At 48.5% G+C, this 22,781-nt stretch overlaps 1 protein-coding gene across 1 annotated transcript in view; it reads right to left on the bottom strand.

Annotated features, from left to right (window-relative positions):
* mxra5a (matrix-remodelling associated 5a) overlaps positions 1 to 22,781 on the bottom strand; it is a 117,993-nt gene that overhangs the window by 48,888 nt on the left and 46,324 nt on the right. The window contains exon 5 of the mRNA XM_078402922.1: positions 12,175 to 12,284. Coding sequence (XP_078259048.1) covers positions 12,175 to 12,284 — 110 coding nt within the window. The remainder of the gene's footprint in view (positions 1 to 12,174; positions 12,285 to 22,781) is intronic.

The following is a 22,781-nucleotide window of genomic DNA, read 5'->3' as shown; positions in this document are numbered from 1 at the left end:
TACAGTGGGATTTAGAAGGATGAGAGGAGATCTTATCGAAACGTATAAGATTATTAAGGGGTTGGACACGTTAGAGGCAGGAAACATGTTCCCAATGTTGGGGGAGTCCAGAACAAGAGGCCACAGTTTATGAATAAGGGGTCGGCCATTTAAGACTGAGATGAGGAAAAACTTTTTCAGTCAGAGAGTTGTGAATCTGTGGAATTCTCTGCCTCAGAAGGCAGTGGAGGCCAATTCTCTGAATGCATTCAAGAGAGAGTTAGATAGAGCTCTTAAGGATAGCAGAGTCAGGGGGTATGGGGAGAAGGCAGGAACGGGGTACTGATTGAGAATGATCAGCCATGATCACATTGAATGGCGGTGCTGACTCAAAGGGCCGAATGGCCTCCTCCTGCACCTATTGTCTATTGTCTATTGGCACAGGCTTTGGATGAGAGATTTAATAAGAATCTGAGGGGCAACTGTTCACGTCTCGCTGGGCTGCGCGGCCAGAAGGCTTCCCGCCGGGCCGGAGCTGCGGACTGGGAACGCGGCCGGTGGCGTTTATTGAGGGGCCGCGGTGGTGATGCCTCCCGGATTGCCGTGGGGAAACCTGGGTCAGAGCCCGGCTGGGGCCTCCCCGGTCAGGGGAGCCGCGCGGGTCGGAACCCGTGTTGGCAGGACGGCCGACAGATCCCGCGCCCGGGGGGCTGGGTCGGCAATGCGGAGGCCTCAGGGGGGGCGTGGGGAGGTCGGCGTGGCGGCTAACGGTGGTGCCGACCGACGGACGAGGACGGACGCGTGAAGTGGGGCATCGGCAGCGATCAAGCCTCGCGGCGGTGGGGAGTTGGGCGGCGGTGAGGCCTCGCGGAGTCGACAATGCCTCGCGGGTCGACCCGCGATCGACGAGAGCATGGGTGGACCGTCGTGAGGTGGGGGGGGGGGGGGGGGAGCAACAGAGGACCCAACATGGAGGGATCGCCGAGAGTGGTGGGGGGAGGGAAGCAATGGAGGACCTGGCATGGAGGGACCGTCGTGGGGCAGGGGGAGGACAATGGGGGATCCGTCATGGAGGGACCGTCATGTAGGGGGGGGAAGAACATTGGACAATGGGGGGGGGGGGGGGGGGAGAGAACAAAAGGAGAAGCCGGGGTGCTTTGTAACTTTGGCAGCGCATGTACAGTTCAAATTCATCTCCAACCCTTTGAGGACATTGGACATTGTCTACGGAACTGATGGGTTACTGAAAACTACACTGATTAGCCAGAACATTATGACCACCTGCCTAATATGCTGTTGGTCCTCCGTGTGCAGCCCCATACGCAGCAGGGTGCGATGCACTGTGTATTGTGACACATTCCTCCCGTGACCACCATTAAAACTTTCTGTGACTTGTGCCACAGTCGACCTTCTGTCGGTTCGGACCAGACGGGATAGCCTTCGTTGCCCTCGCGCGTCGATGAGCCTTGGGCGCCCAACACCCTGTCTGTCGCCGGTTTGTGGTTTGTCCCTCCTCGGACCACTGTCGGTAGGTACTCACCACTGCTGACCGGGAGCACCCCACAAGCCTTGCAGTTTCAGAGATGCTCTGACCCAGTCGTCTGGCCATAACAATTTGGCCCTTGTCAAAGTCGCTCAGGTCTTTACTCCTGTCCATTTCTCTTGCATCCAACACATTAACTTCAAGAACTGACTGTTCACTTGCTGCCTAATATACCCCACTCCTTGACAGGTGCCATTGTAACAAGATAATCAATGTTATTCACTTGGCCTGTCGGTGGTCATAATGTCTTGGCTGATCGGTGTAGATTCTGTACTCTGTATCTCCCCCTTTGCTCTACCTATTGTACTTGAGTTTGAACTGATTGTACCTATGTATATTATATCTGATCTGTATGGATAGCATGCAAAACAAAGCTTTTCACTATACCTCAGTACATGTGGCAGCAATAAACCTAAACATCAAAGCGAAATTCTGAACTAACATGAACTCTTGCAGTCATAACAAAAGGACAGACATTTCTGCATTCATGGCCGTTTGCTTGGTATCGCAAAATGCCTTGCATTTCCATTGCTATCCCGTGTCAAGTTAAGTTCTAGGAGCATCTCTGGAGAATATGGATAGGGCCGCACAGTGGTGCAGTGGTAGAGTTCATGAGTTCATGAAGTTCACAGGTTATAGGAGCAGGATTAGGCCATTCGGCCCATCAAGTCTACTCCGCCATTCAATCATTGCTGATCTATCTCTCCCTCTCAACCCCATTCTCCGGCCTTCACCCCATAACCCCTGACACCCGTATTAATCTGCTAATCAAGAATCTATCAATCTCCGCCTTAAAAATATCCACTGTCTTGGCCTCCACAGTCGCCTGTGGCAATGAATTCCACGGATTCACCACCCTCTGACGAAAGAATTTCCTCCTGATCTCCTTTCCAAAGCTAAGTCCTTTAATTCCGATGCTATGCTCTCTGGTCCTAGACTCTCCCACTAGTAGAAACATCCTCTCCTCATCTACTCTATCCAGGCCTTTCACTATTCGGTAAGTTTCAATGAGGTCCCCCCCCTTACCCTTCTAAACCCCAGCAAGTACAGGCCCAGTGCTGTCAAACGCTCATCACATGTTAACCATATGTCGGATGTCAAGATTTATTATGAAAATGGACAAACTCCTCAAAGTTCAACATTTGACTCTTTTATTGTACGGATATTTTGTGTTCCAATGAACTATTCTTACCTATGCCCAAATGTCATCCTTATGTCACTTGGAACAATGACATAATGGTTAAAAGAAAAGACAAAGTACTGGAGGAACTCAGCGGGACAGGTGGAGTCTTGAGTAGGAAGGAACTACAGATGCTGGTTTAAACTGGAGATAGACACAAAAAGCTGTAATAACTCAAGCGGGACTGGCATCATCTCTGGAGAGAAGGAATGGCTGACGTTTCGGGTCGAGACATTTCTTCAGACTGAGTTGGGTCCTTTCTTCAGAACCCATTTTAGAAAAAAAGATAGGTACAGGAGTAAGCCATTTGGCCCTTCGAGCTAACACCGCCATTCAATATGATCATGGCTGAATCTGAAGAAAGGCCCCGACCCGAAACGTCGTCTGTTCATTCTCTCCACAGATGCCGCGCTGAGTTCCTCCAGCACTTTGTGCTTTGCTCAAGATTCCAGCGTCTGCAGTTCCTCATGTCAACATAATGGTTAGGTTTTGGCTGAGAGCTAAAGTGTTGAGTTCCGGGCAACCTAGCTCTACTAACTCGGTGGCACAGCAGCAGTGTTGTTGCCTCAAAGCGCCAGACACCCGGGTTGGATCCTGACTACGGGTGCTGTCTGCACGGAGTTTGTACGTTCTCCCTGTGATGGTGTATGGGGCGATCGCCGGTCGAGGTGGACTTGGTGGGCTGAAGGGCCTGTTTCCGTGCTGTATCTCTAAAGTCTAGAGTAAAATCTAAAGTCTTAAAAGTAAATTAGAGTGCACCACCTAGTAAAATGCAGATAATAAAGTTTTCACTGTGTGTAGCTCATTTATGTAGCATCTCAAAATAGATGCCATTGCCAGTCTGACCTTTCTGTCATGGGCCTCCTCCAGTGCCATAGTGAGGCCCACCAGAAATTGGAGGAACAGCACCTCACATTTTGCCTGGGCAGCTTGCGGCCCAGTGGTATGAACATCGACTTCTCCAACTTTAGATAGTTCCTCTGTCCCTCTCTTCCCCTCCTCCTTCCCAGATCTCCCTCTATCTTCCTGTCTCCACCTATATCCTTCCTTTATCACGCCCCCCCCCCTGACATCAGTCTGAAGAAGGGTCTCGACCCGAAACGTCACCCATTCCTTCTCTCCCGAGATGCTGCCTGACCTGCTGAGTTACTCCAGCATTTTGTGAATAAATACCTTCGATTTGTACCAGCATCTGCAGTTATTTTCTTATACTATATATATCTCAAAATAGCTGTTCTCTCCTCTTCTACCTTTGTGACCTGCTCCAGTACAATCTCCTCTGAGATCTCCCTGCCCTGCCAAATCTATCCCGGTGTACACCAAATAAATCAAATCCTCCTTTCAGATGAAATTCCTCCAGTATACTTCTGGCCTTAATATTTATGCGTCTACTGTGCTGTCTGAGGGCTAAGATGCATTTTGAGATGGAGACAAAAAGAACTGCAGATGTTGGTTTACAAAAAAAGATACAAAATGCTGGAGTAACTCAGCATCTCTGGAGAACATGGAGAGGTGACGTTTTGGGTCGAGACCCTTCTTCAGACTAATTGAAGACCTATACGCCGATCAGCCAAAACATTATAAACTGATGAGCCAAAACATTATGACCACCTGCCTAATATGCTGTTGGTCCTCCGTGTGCAGCCCCATACGCAGCAGGGTGCGATGCACTGTGTATTATGACACATTCCTCCCGTGACCACCATTAAAATTTTCTGTGACTTGTGCCACAGTAGACCTTCTGTCGGTTCGGACCAGACGGGATAGCCTTCGTTGCCCTCGCACATCGATGAGCCTTGGGCGCCCAACACCCTGTCTGTTGCCGGTTTGTGGTTTGGCCCTCCTCGGACCACTGTCAGTGGGTACTCACCACTGCTGACCGGGAGCACCCCACAAGCCTTGCCGTTTCAGAGGTGCTCTGACCCAGTCGTCTGGCCATAACAATTTGGCCCTTGTCAAAGTCGCTCAGGTCTTTACTCCTGCCCATTTCTCCTGCATCCAACACGTCAACTTCAAGAACTGACTGTTCACTTGCTGCCTAACATATCCCACCCCTTGGCAGGTGCCATTGTAACAAGATAATCAATGTTATTCACTTCGCCTGTCAGTGGTCGTTCTACTCAATAACCAAAGGCTGTAGTCTCTTTTTTGCTCTGGTTTATTTTCACCCACATGTTTAGACCGTAATGTTGTATCCTTATTGTTTTGATGTGTTTATGCTTTATTCTTAATTGTTAACTGTATGTTTGTGTTGTCATTTGTGAGCGGAGCACCAAGGCACATTCCTTGTACGTGCACATACTTGGCCAATAAACATATTCATTCATTTAATTCCATACAGACAGCACCCGTAGTCAGGATCGAAATCTGGGGTCTCTGGCGCTGTAAGGCAGCAACTCTACCACTGCGTCACCGTGCCGCTTGTGTGTGTGTGTGTGTGTGTGTGTGTGTGTGTGTGTGTGTGTGGTTCACTGTTCTGTGCTTAAGTCGGGCCTTTATAGAAACTGCAATGCAGCGCTTTCTCAATGGTTCCGTCTGAAGAAACATAGAAAATAGGTGCAGGAGTAGGCTATTCGGCCCTTCGAGCCTGCACCGCCATTCAATATGATCATGGCTGATCATCCAACTCAGTATCCTGTACCTGCCTTCTCTCCATACCACCTGATCTCTTTAGCCACAAGGGCCACATCTAACTCCCTCTTAAATATAGCCAATGAACTGGCCTCAACTCCCTTCTGTGGCAGAGAATTCCACAGATTCACCACTCTGTGTGAAAAAAAACTTTCTCATCTCGGTCCTAAAAGTCTTCCCCCTTATCCTTAAACTGTGACCCCTTGTTCTGGACTTCCCCAACATCGGGAACAATCTTCCTGCATCTAGCCTGTCCAACCCCTTAAGAATTTTGTAAGTTTCTATAAGATCCCCCCTCAATCTTCTAAATTCCAGCGAAGGGAGACACAGGAAAGTAACTCAGCGGGTCAGGCAGCATCTCTGGAGAAAAGGAATGGGTGTCCTTTCGGGTCGAGACCCTTCTTCAGACTCCTTCCTGAGACAGAAGATGGAGGCGCAGGCACCCAGAAAACACATGTGGCTGTGGTAGTGAGTCTGGGTTAAAACGTGGTGGCAGATTCGGAGAGCAGGAGGAATCACAGAGGGGAGAGCAACGAGAGAGAGAGTGTGGCAGAACTCTCGTCGGAGAGAGGAGGAGAACTTCTCCAAAGTAGGCACATCTTGAGGAGATATCCTTGTAGAGCAGACAAAATGGGTAAGAATGAACTGCAGATGCTGGTTTACATCGAAGACAGACACGGAAAGCTGGATTAACTCAGCGGGCCAGGCAGCATCTCCGGAGAAAAGGAAGATGTGACGTTTCGGGTCAAGACCCTTCTTCAGAGTCAAGGAAGAAGGGTCCCGATCTGAAACATCACCTATCCATGTTCTCCAGAAATGCTGCCTGACCCGCTGAGTTAATCCAGCACTTTGTGTCTGTCTTTGGTGTAAACCAGCATCTGCAGTTCATTTTTATTACGGTTTATCCATTCCTACCTTCAGTTCCCACGGCCTTCAGCCACAAATTGAAAGGATATGTCTTTAGAAGGCAGAAACAAGGAAATGCTGGTTAAAACCAAAGACACAAAGTGCTACAGTAAATCAGCAGTTCGGGCAGCATCTCTGGAGGAAAAGGATGGGTGACGTTTTGGGTCAGGACCCTACTTCAACTTACTTCAAGAAGGGTCCTCACCTGAGAAATCACCCGTCCTTTTTCTCTGGAGATGAGTTCGAATTTTGAGGTGCAGGGAAAAGCTTTTATTGCGTGCTAACCAGTCGGCAGAAAGACAATACATGATTACAATGGAACCACCCACAGTGTACAGGTACATGGTAACGGGAATAACTAGACTAATGTTTGGTGCAAGGTAAAATAAACTCCGATCAAAATAGTCCAAGGGTGCTTGATGTAAGACAATAGACAAGAGGTGCAGGAGGAGGCCATTCGGCCCTTCGAGCCAGCACCGCCATTCAATGTGATCATGGCTGATCATTCTCAATCAGTACCCCGTTCCTGCCTTCTCCCCATACCCCCTGACTCCGCTATCTTTAAGAGCTCTATCCAGCTCTCTCTTGAATGCATTCAGAGAATTGGCCTCCACTGCCTTCTGAGGCAGAGAATTGCACAGATTCACAACTCTCTGACTGAAAAAGTTTTTCCTCATCTCAGTTCTAAATGGCCTACCCCTTATTCTTAAACTGTGGCCCCTTGTTCTGGACTCCCCCCAACATTGGGAACATGTTTCCTGCCTCTAACGTGTCCAACCCCTTAATAATCTTATACTGCTCTCTAGTTGTTGATAGTATGCTACAGTTGCCTGGTATCACCTGAGAAGAAGGTGTCCCTGAATCTGGAGGTGTGCATTTTCACACTTCTATACCTTTTGCCCGATGGGAGAGGCGAGAAGAGGGAGTGACTCGTTCTTGATTACATAGAAAGGAACTGCAGACGCTGGTTTAAACGGAAGATAGGCACAAAGAGCTGGGGTAACTCAGTGGGTCAGGGGAGAAGGAATAGGGGACGCTTCGGGTCAAAAGTCTGAAGAAGGGTCTCGACCCGAAACGTCGCCCACACCTTCTCTCCAGAGATGCTGCCTGACCCGCTGAGTTACTCCAGCACTTTGTGTCAATTTAGAGGGCGTTCTTTTTAGAGGTCTCTGTCTGCTGGTGAAATTACTGACTGGTTGCCCCGCACACCAATCCCTGGACCAGATATACCAATGTGCGGTTTCTTCCCACATTGTGACTCCGTGCGGAGAATAAGTGTCCCGATCCGAAACACCACCCATTCTTTCTATCCGGAGATGCTGCCTGTCCCGCTGAGTTACTCCAGCGTTTTGTGTCCATCTTCGGTGTAAACCAGCATCTGCAGTTCCATCCTATACACGGGAATTTAGAAGACTGAGGGGGGATCTTATTGAAACATATAAAATTCTTAAGGGGTTGGAGAGGCTAGATGCGGGAAGATTGTTCCCGATGTTGGGGAAGTCCAGAAACAGGGGTCACAGCTTAAAGATAAGGGGGAAGTCTTTTAGGACCGAGATGAGAAAACATTTCTTCACACAGAGAGTGGCGAGTCTGTGGAATTCTCTGCCGCAGAAGGTAGTTGAGGCCAGTTCCTTGGCTATATTTAAGAGGGAGTTAGATGTGGCCCTTGTGGCTAAAGGGATCAGGGGGTGTGGAGAGAAGGCAGGTACAGGTTACTGAGCTGGATGATCAGCCATGATCATATTGAATGGCGGTGCAGGCTCAAAGGGCCGAATGGCCTACTCCTGCACCTATTTTCTATGTTTCTATGTTTCTATACATGTATAACCATCTTCGGTGTAAACCAGCATCTGCAGTTCCTTCCCACACAAACTGAGAGGGGGTTGGATTTTGAGACACTTGTACCAAGGGCAGGTTAACGAGCAGTTCCGTTCCGTTTCAGTTTAGTTTATTGTCACGTGTACCGAGGTACAGTGAAAAGCTTTTGTTGCGTGCTAACCAGTCAGCGGAAAGACAGCACATGGTTACAATCATTCCATTTACGGTGTATAGATACATGATAAGGGAATAACGTTTGGTGCAATGTAAAGCCAGCAAAGGATAGTCCTATAACATGGTGCCCAGAACTGAACACAATACTCTAACTGCAGCCTCACCAATGTCATACAACTGCAACATGACCTCCCAACCTATAAAGAGTAGTGATCTTTAGTGTAGTTTAGTTTAATTAAGTTTAGTTTATTGTCACGTGTGCCGGGGTACAGTGAAAAGCTTTTGTTGCGTGCTAACCAGTCAGCGGATAGACAACATACAATTCCAATCGAGCCGTTTACAGTGTTCAAATACACGGCAAGGGAATAAAGCTTAGTGCAAGATAAACCCAGTAAAGTCCAATCAAAGATAGTCCGACGGAATTCTCTGCCTCAGAAGGCAGTGGAGACCAATTCTCTGAATGCATTCAAGAGAGAGCTAGATAGAGCTCTTAAGGATAGCGGAGTCAGGGGGTATGGGGAGAAGGCAGGAACGGGGTACTGATTGAGAATGATCAGCCATGATCACATTGAATGGCGGTGCTGGCTCAAAGGGCCGAATGGCCTCCTCCTGCACCTATTGTCTATTATCTATTGTCTATTGACGGTCACCAATGAGGCAGATAGTAGTTCAGGACCGTGCTCGTGTTGGTGGTAGGATGGTTCAGCTGCCTGATAACAGCTGGGAAGAAACTGTCCCTGAATCTGGAGGTGTGCGTTTTCACACTTCTATACCTTTTGCCTGGTGGGAGAGGGGAGAAGAGGTAGTGGCCAGGGTGCGACTCGTCCTTGATTATGCTGATTATCCTTGATTTCAGGGTCTGAAAGGTGCTTAAATCTAATATTCTTGTACTCTCTCTTCTCTGAATGTTTTTCACTACTCTGCTCAGTTTGCATGTTGATTGCATTATCTTCTTAGGTGGTTTGGAGAGTCTGCCTGCCAGAACACTCTCATGCAAACGCTTTAAATAAAATCTACGTGCAAATATTTGTAGCCCACATAGGTATCAGAGAAAAACAACTGCATCACAGCACGGTTTTGGGAACAGCTCCGTCCAAGACCGCAAGAAATTGCAGCGAATTGTGGACGCAACCCGGACCATCACATAAACCAACCTCCCTTCCATTGACTCCATCTGCACCTCACGCTGCCTCGGCAAGGCCAGCAGCATAACCAAGGACCAGTCGCACCCCGGCCACTCCACTCCCTCGTCTCCCCTCTCCCATCGGGCAAAAGGTATAGAAGTGTGAAAACGCACACCTCCAGATTCAGGGGCAGTTTCTTCCCAATAGACAATAGACAATAGGTGCCGGAGGAGGCCATTCAGCCCTTCGTGCCAGCACCACCATTCAATGTGATCATGGCTGATCATTCTCAATCAGTAACCCATTCCTGCCTTCTCCCCATACCCCCTGACTCCGCTATCCTTAAGAGCTCTATCCAGCTCTCTCTTGAATGCATTCAGAGAATTGGCCTCCACTGTCTAATGACGAGTGAGTGAGGCAGGGCAAAGTCCAGGAGCTAAATTCAGCTGGGGGTATGGGTTCTCATGCACCAATATTGGTTTAAACGAGAAGTTGCAAGTGTTCAGAGACTTGACTTGCCGATGTGTCCTGGGCGATTTTGTTTTTTTGTTTCCACCCCAGCCCGTCGATAGTTGTTCAAAGAGGACAGATGATTCCCATTACTCACACACACGCACACTCAAGAGAAGAAATTGCTTCTCTCCCCCTTGGTTAACGTGTGAAATTCCCAGCCCGTTTCTTTAAGGGGCAAACTCTTTTCTCCTGCCATCCAAGCGGTGCTCTTGCGATTCCCCACGTGAAGATATTTGCAACATTTACGCATTATTGCAGAGATTTCAAGCCTTATTCTCGCGAACATACCACGCCAGTTCTAAATATGTACAGGAATGAACTGCAGATGCAGGCTTAAACCTAAGGTAGACACAACATGCTGGAGTAACTCAGCGGGTCAGGCAGCATCTCTGGAGAGAAGGAATGGGTGACGTTTCGGGTCGAGACCCTTCTTCAGACTAGATAGATATCTTTTTATCTTGATTAATAATATATCTTATAAATAGATAGGTCAAATCGTGTTCAAAATCATTTTAAAAGAAAAAAAACACACAATACTTTGAAATAGTATTATGTTCTCAATATACCACATAATTATACATAGATGGGTCAGAATGTAAATAAGAGCATTTTTAATCCTAAACAATGGTTTGCAATGTTATGTAAGAAAATAACTGCAGATGCTGGTACAAATCGAAGGTATTTATTCACAAAATGCTAGAGTAACTCAGCGGGTCAGGCAGCATCTCAGGAGAGAAGGAATGGGTGACGTTTCAGGTCGAGACCCTTCTTCAGACTGAATGCAATGTTATGATCATATTGATTTGCGACCTAGTTACAGATCGATAGTTCAAAAATGTAAAATGTAAACGGCAGCATTTTTAATAATAGACAATAGACAATAGGTGCAGGAGGAGGCCATTCGGCCCTTCGAGCCAGCACCGCCATTCAATGTGATCATGGCTGATCATTCTCAATCAGTACCCCGTTCCTGCCTTCTCCCCATACCCCCTGACTCCGCTATCCTTAAGAGCTCTATCTAGCTCTCTCTTGAATGTATTCAGAGAATTGGCCTCCACTGCCCTCTGAGGCAGAGAATTCCACAGATTCACAACTCTCTGACTAAAAAAGTTTTTCCTCATCTCAGTTCTAAATGGCCTACCCCTTATTCTTAAACTGTGGCCCCTGGTTCTGGACTCCCCCAACATTGGGAACATGTTTCCTGCCTCTTACGTGTCCAACTCCTTAATAATTTTATACGTTTCGATAAGATCCCCTCTCATCCTTCTAAATTCCAGTGTATACAAACCTAGTCGCTCCAGTCTTTCAACATATGACAGTCCCTCCATTCCGGGAATTAACCTTGTAAACCTACGCTGCACGCCCTCAATAGCAAGAATATCCTTCCTCAAATTTGGAGACCAAAACTGCACACAGTACTCCAGGTTCAATACTAGTTTGAAAGGTTATGCTCATGTTAATATGTAACATAGTTATAGATCCATATGTCAAATTTTAAATGAAAGCATTTTTAAAAATAGTAAGCACTTCAATAAGTTTGAAAAGTTATGTTCCGCGTTAATCTGCAACCTAGTTATAGATCGACAGGTCAAAATATAAAATCTTAATAATAAACACTTCAACAGTTTGTAAAGTTGTGTCCACGTTAATATGTAACACAGTTGTGTTATAGAATCGAAGATAGACACAAAATGCTGGAGCAACTCAGCGGGACAGGCAGCATCTCTGGAGAGAAGGAATGGGTGACGTTTCGGGTCGAGACCCTTCTTCGGACTGGTCAGGGATAAAGGGGAGAGGGGAGATTACAGACGAGGATGTGGAGAGATAAAGAACAATGAATGAAAGATATGCAACAACAACAAAAATCAACGACGATAGATCGTTGCAGATCGATAGGTCAGAGTGCAGACGAAAGCATTCCAATAATAAACTCAATATGTTGTAAAGTTATGTTCTACACAGGGTCTGGACCCGAAAAGTCACCCACTCCTTCTACCCTGAGATGCTGCCTGTCCCGCTGAGTTACTCCAGCATTTTGTGACACTTCCAATAGATAGGTCAAAATGTGAAAGGAAACCCAATTTAAAATAATCTAGAAATAGTTTGAAATGTTTAGAAGCGACATTTAACATTGCAACGCCTAAAGAAACGGGGGAACAAAACAAAGGTGTCGTTTACCTGGTGGGATGTCCAGTTGGCAGCTGTGTGCGAAGATGCGACTGTGTCAGTTCGGAGTCAATGTTTTTGTATACAACTGGTGAAAGAGAATCATTAACCTGTCGGATGTGGACCGGCGCTGGACATACCTCGATGCACAGAACTTCGCCGCCCCCGTTTAGATTCAAAGCGGCAGAAACGGCAGGGCTTTTTGTTGCTTCGTCAAAGAGAGTTGGTCGTATGTTGCAAGTGGTCGGTGCTGTTGTGAACAGAGCGAGGTGGAGCAGGGGAGACACGCGGCAGCTGGCAAACTCAACTTTTTGTAAGAGGCAGAGTGGTGTGTGTGTGTGTGTGTGTCAAGCGGGTTTCTGTGCATCTGCGTCGCTGCCTTTGCAAGACAGAGTAGAAACAGGCAGAGAGAGGGGTTCGGGGAGGCTGTTAGACAAGGGGGAGTGTTCGGCTGCTAAAGGGGGTGGGTGTGGGCTGGAGTTGTGCATACACCCTCCAGCCTGGGTTGGCTCAAGGGGGAAAGAATTGGTCGCTGCAGAAGGGGAGGGAGGGGGGTGGGCAGCGTTATATTACACGTACAGACCTCCCTGTAGTGTGTGTGGGTGGAGACACACACACACACACACACACACACACACACACAACACACACACCGTGGAGCAAAGCGTGCAACTCGCCTTCGCTAGGCAGAGTGTGTTGGAACTTAAGGAACTGCAGACGCCGGTTTAAATCGAAGGTAGACACAAAAATGCTGGAGTAACTCAGCGGGACAGGCAGCATCTCTGGAGAGAAGGAATGGGTGACGTTTCGGGTCGAGACCCTTCTTCAGATGCTGGCGTAACTCAGCGGGTCAGGCAGCATCTCTGGAGAGAAGGGGTGGGGAATGAATGGGCGACGGGTCTCCCGAGATACTGCCTGAGCCGCTGAGTTACTCCAGCATTCTGTGTCTGCCTTATAGACTGGAGTCTATCCATCAAGTCTTGGAGAGAAGGAATGGGTGGCGTTTCGGGGTGAGAGGCCATTCCTTCAGGCTGAGAGTCAGGGGAGAGGGACACGAGAGGTGTGGAAAGTGTACAGACAAGCATTTAAAGCGTGAGACCAAGAGGAATCACACAGAGGGGGAACAGCGAGAGAGAGAGAGAGAGAGAGAGAGGTGTTGAAGAACTCTAGTCGGAGAGAGGAGGGGAACTTCTTCAAAGTAGGCGTAGCGACCTCGCAGTGCAACTTCCCAAAGTTGCTTTTATCTGTGCTTTACGTGCTCTTTGCACCATTCCACATCTCTTGTTCCACCCAATACTGTACATCTATCTATACGATCAACACCATGTTCAAGTGCAACAGATAAGGGTGAAGAGATAGACACAAAATACAGGAGTAACTCAGCGGGACAGGCAGCATCTCTGGAGAGAAGGAATGAATTGGGTGACGTTTTGAGTCGAGACCCTTCTTCAGACTGAAGACTGAAGTCTGAAGAAGGGTCTCGACCCAAAGTCTAGTCTGAAGACGGGTCTCTCGACTCGAAACGTCACCCAGTCCTTCCCTCCAGAGATGCTGCCTGTCCTGCTGAGTTACTCCAGCATTTTGTGTCTATCTTCGGTTTAAACCAGCATCTGCAGTTCCTTCCCGCACAGGGCTGAGGGGATGGACAAGACAGCTGAGCTATTAAAACAAAGGTAGACACACAATGCTGGAGTAACTCAGCGGGTCAGGCAGCATCTCAGGATAGACAATAGACAATAGACAATAGGTGCAGGAGGAGGCCATTCAGCCTTTCGAGCCAGCACCACCATTCAATGTGATCATGGCTGATCATCCACAATCAGTACCCCGTTCCTGCCTTCTCCCCGTACCCCCTGACTCCGCTATCCTTAAGAGCTCTATCCAGCTCTCTCTTGAATGCATTCAGAGAATTGGCCTCCACTGCCTTCTGAGGCAGTGAATTCCACAGATTTACAACTCTCTGACTGAAAAGGTTTTTCCTCATCTCCGTTCTAAATGGCCTACCCCTTATTCTTGAAGTGTGGCCCCTGGTTCTGGACTCCCCCAACATTGGGAACATGTTTCCTGCCTCTAACGTGTCTAACCCCTTATTAATCATATATGTTTCGACCCACAAACTCCGTACAGACAGCACCCGTAGTTGGGGTCTCTGGCGTTGTAAGGCAACTCTACCGCTGTGCCATTGTCGCTGCACTCTTGCCTTTGTCCCACCATCTCCCATTCAAACCCCCCCCCCCCCCCCCCTCCCCTCACCCACCTTTATCCATCTATCAATTGCCAGACATTGTCCTGGTCTCATCTCTCTCTTCTTTCTTTCTTTATCCATACTACGATCAGAAGGGCCATGACTCTAAATGTTACCTATGCACGTTCTCCAGGGGCGATACCTGACCCGCTGAATTACTCCAGCACTTCTTTTTAGACAATAGACAATAGACAATAGGTGCAGGAGGAGGCCATTCGGCCCTTCGAGCCAGCACCGCCATTCAATGTGATCATGGCTGATCATTCTCAATCAGTACCCCGTTCCTGCCTTCTCCCCGTACCCCCTGACTCCGCTATCCTTAAGAGCTCTATCTCGCTCTCTCTTGAATGCATTCAGAGAATTGCCCTCCACTGCCTTCTGAGGCAGAGAATTCCACAGATTCACAACTCTCTGTCTGAAAAAGTTTTTCCTCATCTCAGTTCTAAATGGCCTACCCCTTATTCTTAAACTGTGGCCCCTGGTTCTGGACTCACCCAACATTGGGAACATGTTTCCTGCCTCTAACATGTCCAACCCCTTAATAATCTTATACGTTTCGATAAGATCCTCTCTCATCCTTCTAAATTCCAGTGTATACAAGCCTAATCGCTCTAGTCTAGTCTTCCAACATATGACAGTCCCGCCATTCCGGGAATTAACCTAGTAAACCTACGCTGCACGCCCTCAATAGCAAGAATATCCTTCCTCAAATTTGGAGACCAAAACTGCACACAGTACTCCAGGTGCGGTCTCACTAGGGCCCTGTACAACTGCAGAAGGACCTCTTTGCTCCTATACTCAACTCCTCTTTTTTGAAGTTATTTGAACTTTTTTGAAGTTCAAGAGTCAAGAGTATTTTATTGTCATACGTCCCATGATAGAACAATGAAATTCTTACATGCAGCAGCACAGCAGAACATGTAAACATAGTACACTCTAAACAATATAAATGAGGAAAAGAAAGTTCAGTGTGTAAATATATATATACACATACACATCTATACGGATCACACATATATATATATATACACACAAAAAACAAACAAACAATAATGGTGCAATAATAACAATACTCTATGCAGTTCAGAGCTTATTTGGAGGTTGTAGTGTTTAATAGCCTGATGGCTGTAGGGAAGAAGCTGTTTCTGAACCTGGACGTTACAGTGTTCAAGCTCCTGTACCTTCCTCCTGATAGCAGGGGTGAAATGAAAGTGTGGCCAGGGTGGTGTGTGGGTCTCTGATGACGCTGGCTGCCTTTTTGATGCAGAGACTCCTGTAGATCCTTTCGATGGTGGGGAGGTCAGCACCAGTGATGGACTGGGCAATGTTCACAACTCTTTGGGATGGAGCGAGGCTCTAAGGGGCCTGTCGCACTTGGGCGATTTTTTTTAGGCGACTGCCGGCGACTGTCATAGTCATAGCAGTTTGCCGAAAAACCGGCGACTGGACCCCCCACCCCACGACAATGTCCATGACAAGCTACAACAACCTACCACCTAGTCGACGTCAAGCTACCGACAACCGGCGACCCAATCGTCGCGACCTAGGACGTCCACCTACGACCGCACCTACGATAACCCACGACCACACAGGTGGCAACCTACGACAACCGAAGTTAACCTACGTCTACCCGCGACGAGCTACGACAAGCTACGACCCTGTCGGCGACAACTGAAGACAATTCACGTCTTTCTGGCCTCCGGTTTTGACGCCGGTACCTGTCGCCGGTTGACGCAGATTTTTTAGATTTTTAGATTTAGAGATACAGCGCGGAAACAGGCCCTTCGGCCCACCGAGTCCACGCCGCCCAGCGATCCCCGCACGTTAACACTATCCTACACACACTAGGGACAATTTTTACATTTACCCAGTCAATTAACCTACATACCTGTACGTCTTTGGAGTGTGGGAGGAAACCGAAGATCTCGGAGAAAACCCACGCAGGTCACGGGGAGAACGTACAAACTCCATACAGGCGGCGCCCGTAGTCAGGATCGAACCCGGGTCTCCGGCGCTGCATTCGCTGTAAGGCAGCAACTCTACCGCTCCGCTACCGTGCCGCCCTGACGTAGGTAGTCACCAATGGAATTCACCGAAGTCAGCACCGGCGACAAACTACGTCACCTGGCGCCAACCTGGCGACAACCTACGACAGCGCCTACGTCAGGAGACGTCGTGCTACGATCATTGGCGTCAAACCCACTGTCGCCGAAAATTGTTAAACATCTCAAAATCCAGCGGCGACCGGAAAAAACGCTACGACTCTTTGGAGATGACTCACGGCCGTACAGGCGACACCCCGGCGATCGTCTGGGGACAGCCTAGTCGCCTAAACAATCTCCTAAATGGGACAGGGGTTTAAATCTTTCCCAAGAAGAGTTTGATCACACTGTTATAGTGCAGGGGTTAATGCTAAAGTGTGGTAGCTACCAGGTTCTCCAATTGTTTCCTTTAAACGACTTACTGCTGTGAAAACTACTCAGGCTCACCAGGGAGCAGAAGCATAATGAAATGAATTATGTTGGAAAAGAAAGCAAAGATTGAATAAAGCCATTGTGGGGAGACAACCATAAAAAGGAGGACAATTTATTCTGAATGTGCTGTGGTCACAGTCTGCATACCAGAACTAGTCTCCCCCCATGTGTCCAAAACCTCAGTCAATCCTGCTCAGTGTTTACATTCACTTTCTTGTGCCTGGAGTTTTACTTGGACTTTCCAAAAGTTGATTCAATGCAACTGTTTTGATTGCTGCTCCTTTTTTCCCCAGGAGATGTTATAGGAAAGATGTTGCCCAGCCTGGAAAAGGTGCAGAGAAGATTTACGAGGATGTGTGTATGAAGGAACTGCAGACGCTGGTTCAAACCAAAGATAGACGCAAAATGCCGGAGCAACTCAGCGGGACAGGCAGCATCTCTGGAGAGAAGGAGCGGGTGACGTTTCGGGCCGAGACCCTTCTTCAGACGAGGATGTTGCCAGGACTAGAGGGGCTGACATTTCGGGAGAGGTTGAGCAGGCTGGAACTCTATTCCTTGGTGCGCAGGAGGATGAGGGGTGATCTTGCAATGGCAATTGGTCCAAAACGTCGCAGCGATACTCCTGACGGGTACCCGTAAAAGGGACCACATCACCCCGAATCTGGCCTCTCTCCACTGGCTCCCAGTACAGTACAGAATCAACTTCAAGCTCCTCCTATTCACGTACAAAGCCCCAAACGGGCTGCCCCCCCCCCCCCATATCAAAAATCTTCTAACCCACCACTCTATCTCCAGGTCCCTCAGGTCGGCCGACTTGGGGCTACTCACTATCCCGCGGTCTAGGCTTAAACTCAGGGGTGACCGCGCTTTTGCGGTTGCAGCTCCTAGACTGTGGAACAGCATCCCTCTCCCCATTAGAACTGCCCCCTCTATCGACTCCTTTAAGTCCAGGCTCAAAACCTATTTCCACTCCCTAGCGTTTGAGGCCCTCTGAGGGGGGGCTGTGAACTGTTTATGTATGTGCTGTTATGTTTGTGTTGCATTGTATGTTCGTTTCTTAGTACCTGAACTGATGTACAGCACTTTGGTCAACGTGGGTTGTTTTTAAATGTGCTATACAAATAAAATTGTCCTGACTTGACGTGACTTGTAGAGGTGTATGAAATCAAGAGAGGACTAGATCGGGTGGATGCACAGTCTCTTGCCCAGAGTAGGTGAATCAAGCACCAGAGGACATCGGTTTAAGGTGAAGGGGAAAAGATTTAGTAGGAATCTGAGGGGTAACGTTTTGACACAAAGGGTGGTGGGTGTATGGGACGAACTGCCAGAGGAAGTATTTGGGGCAGGGACTATCCCGAAACAGTTAGACAGGTACATGGATAGGACAGGCTTGGAGGGATATGAGGCAAACGCGGACAGGTGAGACTCGTGTAGCTGGGACATGTTGGCCGGTGTGGGCGAGTTGGACTGAAGAGCCTGTTTCCACACTGAACAGACAGCACCCGTAGCCAGGATCGAACCCGGGTCTCTGGTGCCATAAGCATTGTAAGGCAGCAACTCTACCGCTGCGCCACCGTGCCGCCCAATCCAGAGAATGTTTTTACGTTAGACCCTATTAAACAACAGAAGCAAATGCAGGTAGTAGCAATAACAAGAAATGTGTGCTATTAAAACAATAAATTTTACTAACTCCTGTTTCAGTTAGAAATAATAAACTCTTGCTAGCTGCCTTGCATGATTTTGACTTTGTGGTTTATTTTTACAGTTTCTTGTCACTGCCCACAGTTGTCTTGTTCAACTGAATCTAGCAGAGTTACCATGAGATCGCCTCTTGATTGATCTGAAAAGTTTAGGTCAATTAGTCTTAAAACAGTAATGTACACTGTGTAAACATATATAAATGATCAGCATTATATCACTGTCAATCAGGTACATTACCCAGCATGGCTGTAATTAAATTATATGACTAGCTTCCTCTGGTTAAGACCAAGCAAGCAGCAATCAGTTTAGTTTAGATTACTTTAGTGTAAAGATACAGCAGGGAAACATGCCCTTAGGTGCACTGAGTCCACGCCGACCATCGATCACCAGGGCGGTCGCGGTGGCACAGCGGTAGAGATGTTGCCATCCAGCGCTTGCAACGGCGTAGATCCGGGTTCGATCCCGACCACGGGTGCAGTCTGTACCGAGTTTCTCCCCGTGACCGCATAGGTTTTCTCCAAGATCTTCGGTTTCCTCCCACACTCCAAAAACGTTCAGGTATGCAGGCGAATTGGCTTGTTGTGTGTGTAAATTGCGGATGATCAGCCATGATCACAATGAATGGCGGTGCTGGCTCGAAGGGCCGAATGGCCTCCTCCTGCACCTTTTGTCTATTGTGTGTAAATTTGTCCCTGGTGTGTGTCACATAGAAACATAGAAAATAGGTGTAGGAGGAGGCCATTTGGCCCTTCATTCATTGTGATCACGGCTGATCATCCGCAATCAGTAACCTGTGCCCCGGAGAAGACCCACACAGTCACGGGGAGAACGTACAAACTCCGTACAGACAGCACCCGTAGTCAGGATCAAACCCGGGTCTCTGGTGCTGTACGGCAGCAACTCTACCGATACGACACTCAGCCGCCCGACAACATACCCCCCAAGTTGATAAGTCCTGAAGTTGATAACTAGCGCCAACTAGTAATAACAAGTCTCAAACTACTAGAAACAAGGAACTGCATATGCTGATTAATACACAAAAGGATACAAAGTGCTGGAGTAACTCAGCGGGACAGGCAACGTCTCTGGAGAGAAGGAACGGGTCGAGACCCTTCTTCGGACTGGTTAGGGATAAGGGAAACGAGAGATACAGACGATGATGTAGAGAGATAAACAACAATTGCTGACCTTGGGGGAGATGTTGTTGCCTTGACACCAAAGGAGGGTCTCGACCCGAAACGTCACCCGTCCCTTCTCTCCAGAGATGCTGCCTGTCCCGCTGAGTTACTCGAGCATTCTGTGTACACTGTGTTACCAAGTCCTCTATCTCCTTGCAGTCCGTCTCATCATCATTCGGCGATCCAGCCCACCACGGAGGTGTCATCTGGAAACTTGTACATGGGGTTGGACGCGCTAGAGGCAGGAAACATGTTCCCAATGTTGGGGGGGGTCCAGAACAAGGGGCCACAGTTTAAGAATAAGGGGTAGGCCATTTAGAACTGAGATGAGGAAAAACTTTTTCAGTCAGTGAGTTGTGAATCTGTGGAATTCTCTGCCTCAGAAGGCAGTGGAGGCCAATTCTCTGAATGCATTCAAGAGAGAGTTAGATAGAGCTCTTAAGGATAGCGGAGTCAGGGGGTATGGGGAGAAGGCAGGAACGGGGTACTGATTGAGAATGATCAGCCATGATCACATTGAATGGTGGTGCTGGCTTGAAGGGCCGAATGGCCTCCTCCTGCACCTATTGTCTATTGTCTATTGAGTGAAAGGTGAGGTTGGCCAAACAGTCGTCCTGTCTCCATAAACACTGGTGGCCTCGACTGCCTTGGTGGTGGTTTGTGCGCTTGGCTGGGGAGGTTGTAGGAGACTTTCAGTTCAGTTCAGTATAGTTTATTGTCACGTGTACTGAGGTACAGTGAAAAGCTTTCGATTGCGTGCCGACAGTCAGTGGAAAGACAACACATGATTACAATCGAGCCATTCACAGAGTACAGATAGATGATAAGGGAATAACGTCTAGTGCAAGGTGAAGCCAGTGATGTCTGTTCAAGGATAGTCCAACGGTCACCAATGAGGCAGATGATAGGTGAGCACTGCTCTCTAGTTGTGGTAGGATGGTTCAGTTGCCTGATAACAGCTGGGAAGAAACTGTCCTTGAATCTGGAATTATGCGTTTTCACACTTGTATACCTCTTTCCCGATGGGGAGGGGGGAAGTGGGAGTGGGCAGGGTGCGACTCGTCCTTGATGATGCTGCTGGCCTTGCCGAGGCAGCGTGAGGTGTAGATGCAGTCAATGGAAAGGAGGTTGGTTTGTGTGAAGGTCTGGGCTGCGTCCAGAATTCTCTGCCACAGAAGGTAGTTGAGACCAGTTCATTGGCTATATTTAAGAGGGAGTTAGATGTGGCCCTTGTGGCTAAAGGGATCAGGGGGTATGGAGAGAAGGCAGGTACAGGTTACTGAGCTGGATGATCAGCCATGATCATATTGAATGGCGGTGCAGGCTCGAAGGGCCGAATGGCCTACTGCTGCACCTATTTTCTATGTTTCTATGTTTCTATGTCCACAATTCGCTGCAATTTCTTGCGGACTTGGATGGAGCTGTTCCCAATTGCATGCGGACTTGGTGAGTCGTTGCAGTTGGTTCTGTAAACGCTACATACTATGCTAGAAGCAGAGGGGATAAATGTTTAGCTTGCTGGGTGGTGTGCCGAGCAACAGGGCTGCTTTGCCCTGGAGAGGAACTTTGACTCATTTGTTGGCACTTCTTGTGGAATTTGACAAATTAAGGAGTTGACACATGTTACTGCATGCCTCCCACTTAAGTTTATTTTTGTACATTTCTTGTCTACCATAATTTCTCCTCTGGTTCACTTCCTTTGGCTTTAGCTTGGAGATGCAGCATGGAAACGGGCACTTTGGCCCACCGGGTCCGTGCCACCCAGCGATCATCCCCTCACCAGTTCTATCCCTACACACTGGTGACAATTTACAATTTACAGAAGCCAATTAATCCTACAAACCCTGCACGTCTTTGGAGTGTGGGAGGAAACCGGAGCACCCGGAGAAAACCCACGTGGTCACAGGGAGAACGTACAAATCCCGTGCAGACAGCACCCAATGTTCTGGTCACCACATTATAGAAAGGATGTGATAGCTTTGGAGAGGGTGCAGAGGAGATTCACCAGGATGCTGCCAGGGATGAAGGGCCTCGGCTATGAGGAGAGACTGGGTAGACTGGGGTTGTTTTCCCTGGAGCAGAGAAGGCTGAGAGGGGACATGATCGAGGTGTACAAGATCATGAGGGGCATAGATAAGGTAGATGGCGGGGAACTTCTTCCACTGGTGGAAGGTTCAACAACGAGGGGACATAGATACAGGGTAAGGGGAGGGAGGTTTCGGGGGGATGTGAGAAAGAACTTTTTCACCCAGAGAGTGGTTGGAGTCTGGAACTCACTGCCTGGGGTGGTGGTGGAGGCGGGAACACTCACAACGTTTAAGAGGCATTTGGATGGGCACTTGAAATGCTACAACATTCAGGGCTACGGTCCAAATGCGGGAAAATGGGATTAAAATTAGACTGTGTTTGGTAACGGGCAGCGCGGACACGATGGGCCGAAGGGCCTCTTTCTGTGCAGTGGGACTCTATGAGCACCCGTAGTCCGGATCGAACCTGGGTCTCTGGCGCTATGAGGCAGCAACTCTACCTCTACGCCGCCGTGCTATCTTGTTGCAGTTTAGTTTAGAGGTACAGCGCGGAAACAGGCCCTTTCGTCCCACCGAGTCCGCACCGACCAGCGATCCCCGCACATTAACATTATCCTACACACACCGGGGACAGTTAACACTTATACCAAGCCAAGTAGCCTACAAACCTGCACGTCTTTGGAGTGCGGGAGGAAACCCGAAGCACCCGGAGAAAACGCACGAGGTCACAGGGAGAACGTACTGACTCCGTACAGACAGCCCTGCAGTCAGCATCGATCCCAGGTCTTTGGCGCTGTAAGGCAGCAACTCTACCGCTGCGCCAGTTTGCGTGTGCTCTGTGCAAAGATGGGATTTCTCAAAATGTGCAACCCCTCCTCTCCCGTGGGAGTAGTTCCCACCTTCACTGGTGTTTCTGTTCATTGTTTCCCGAATGAGGATATTATTTGTAAAGACTTCCCCTCCGCATGCGTTGATTGGAACGTTTCTGGAGCTGCGTGCATCCCAAGGGGACATTTTGCCGCGTACATGTCTCCCGCTGGGATTGTTAAACAAATACGACTTTAATGAAAGCAGCTCTCATTGCCAGAGGCCGCATTATGCGAAGTTTACAGTAGTTTAGGG

The sequence above is a fragment of the Rhinoraja longicauda genome, chromosome 7 (assembly GCF_053455715.1).
Source record: "Rhinoraja longicauda isolate Sanriku21f chromosome 7, sRhiLon1.1, whole genome shotgun sequence".
NCBI lineage: Eukaryota > Metazoa > Chordata > Chondrichthyes > Rajiformes > Arhynchobatidae > Rhinoraja > Rhinoraja longicauda.
This window is presented reverse-complemented; position numbering and strand designations above follow the sequence as displayed.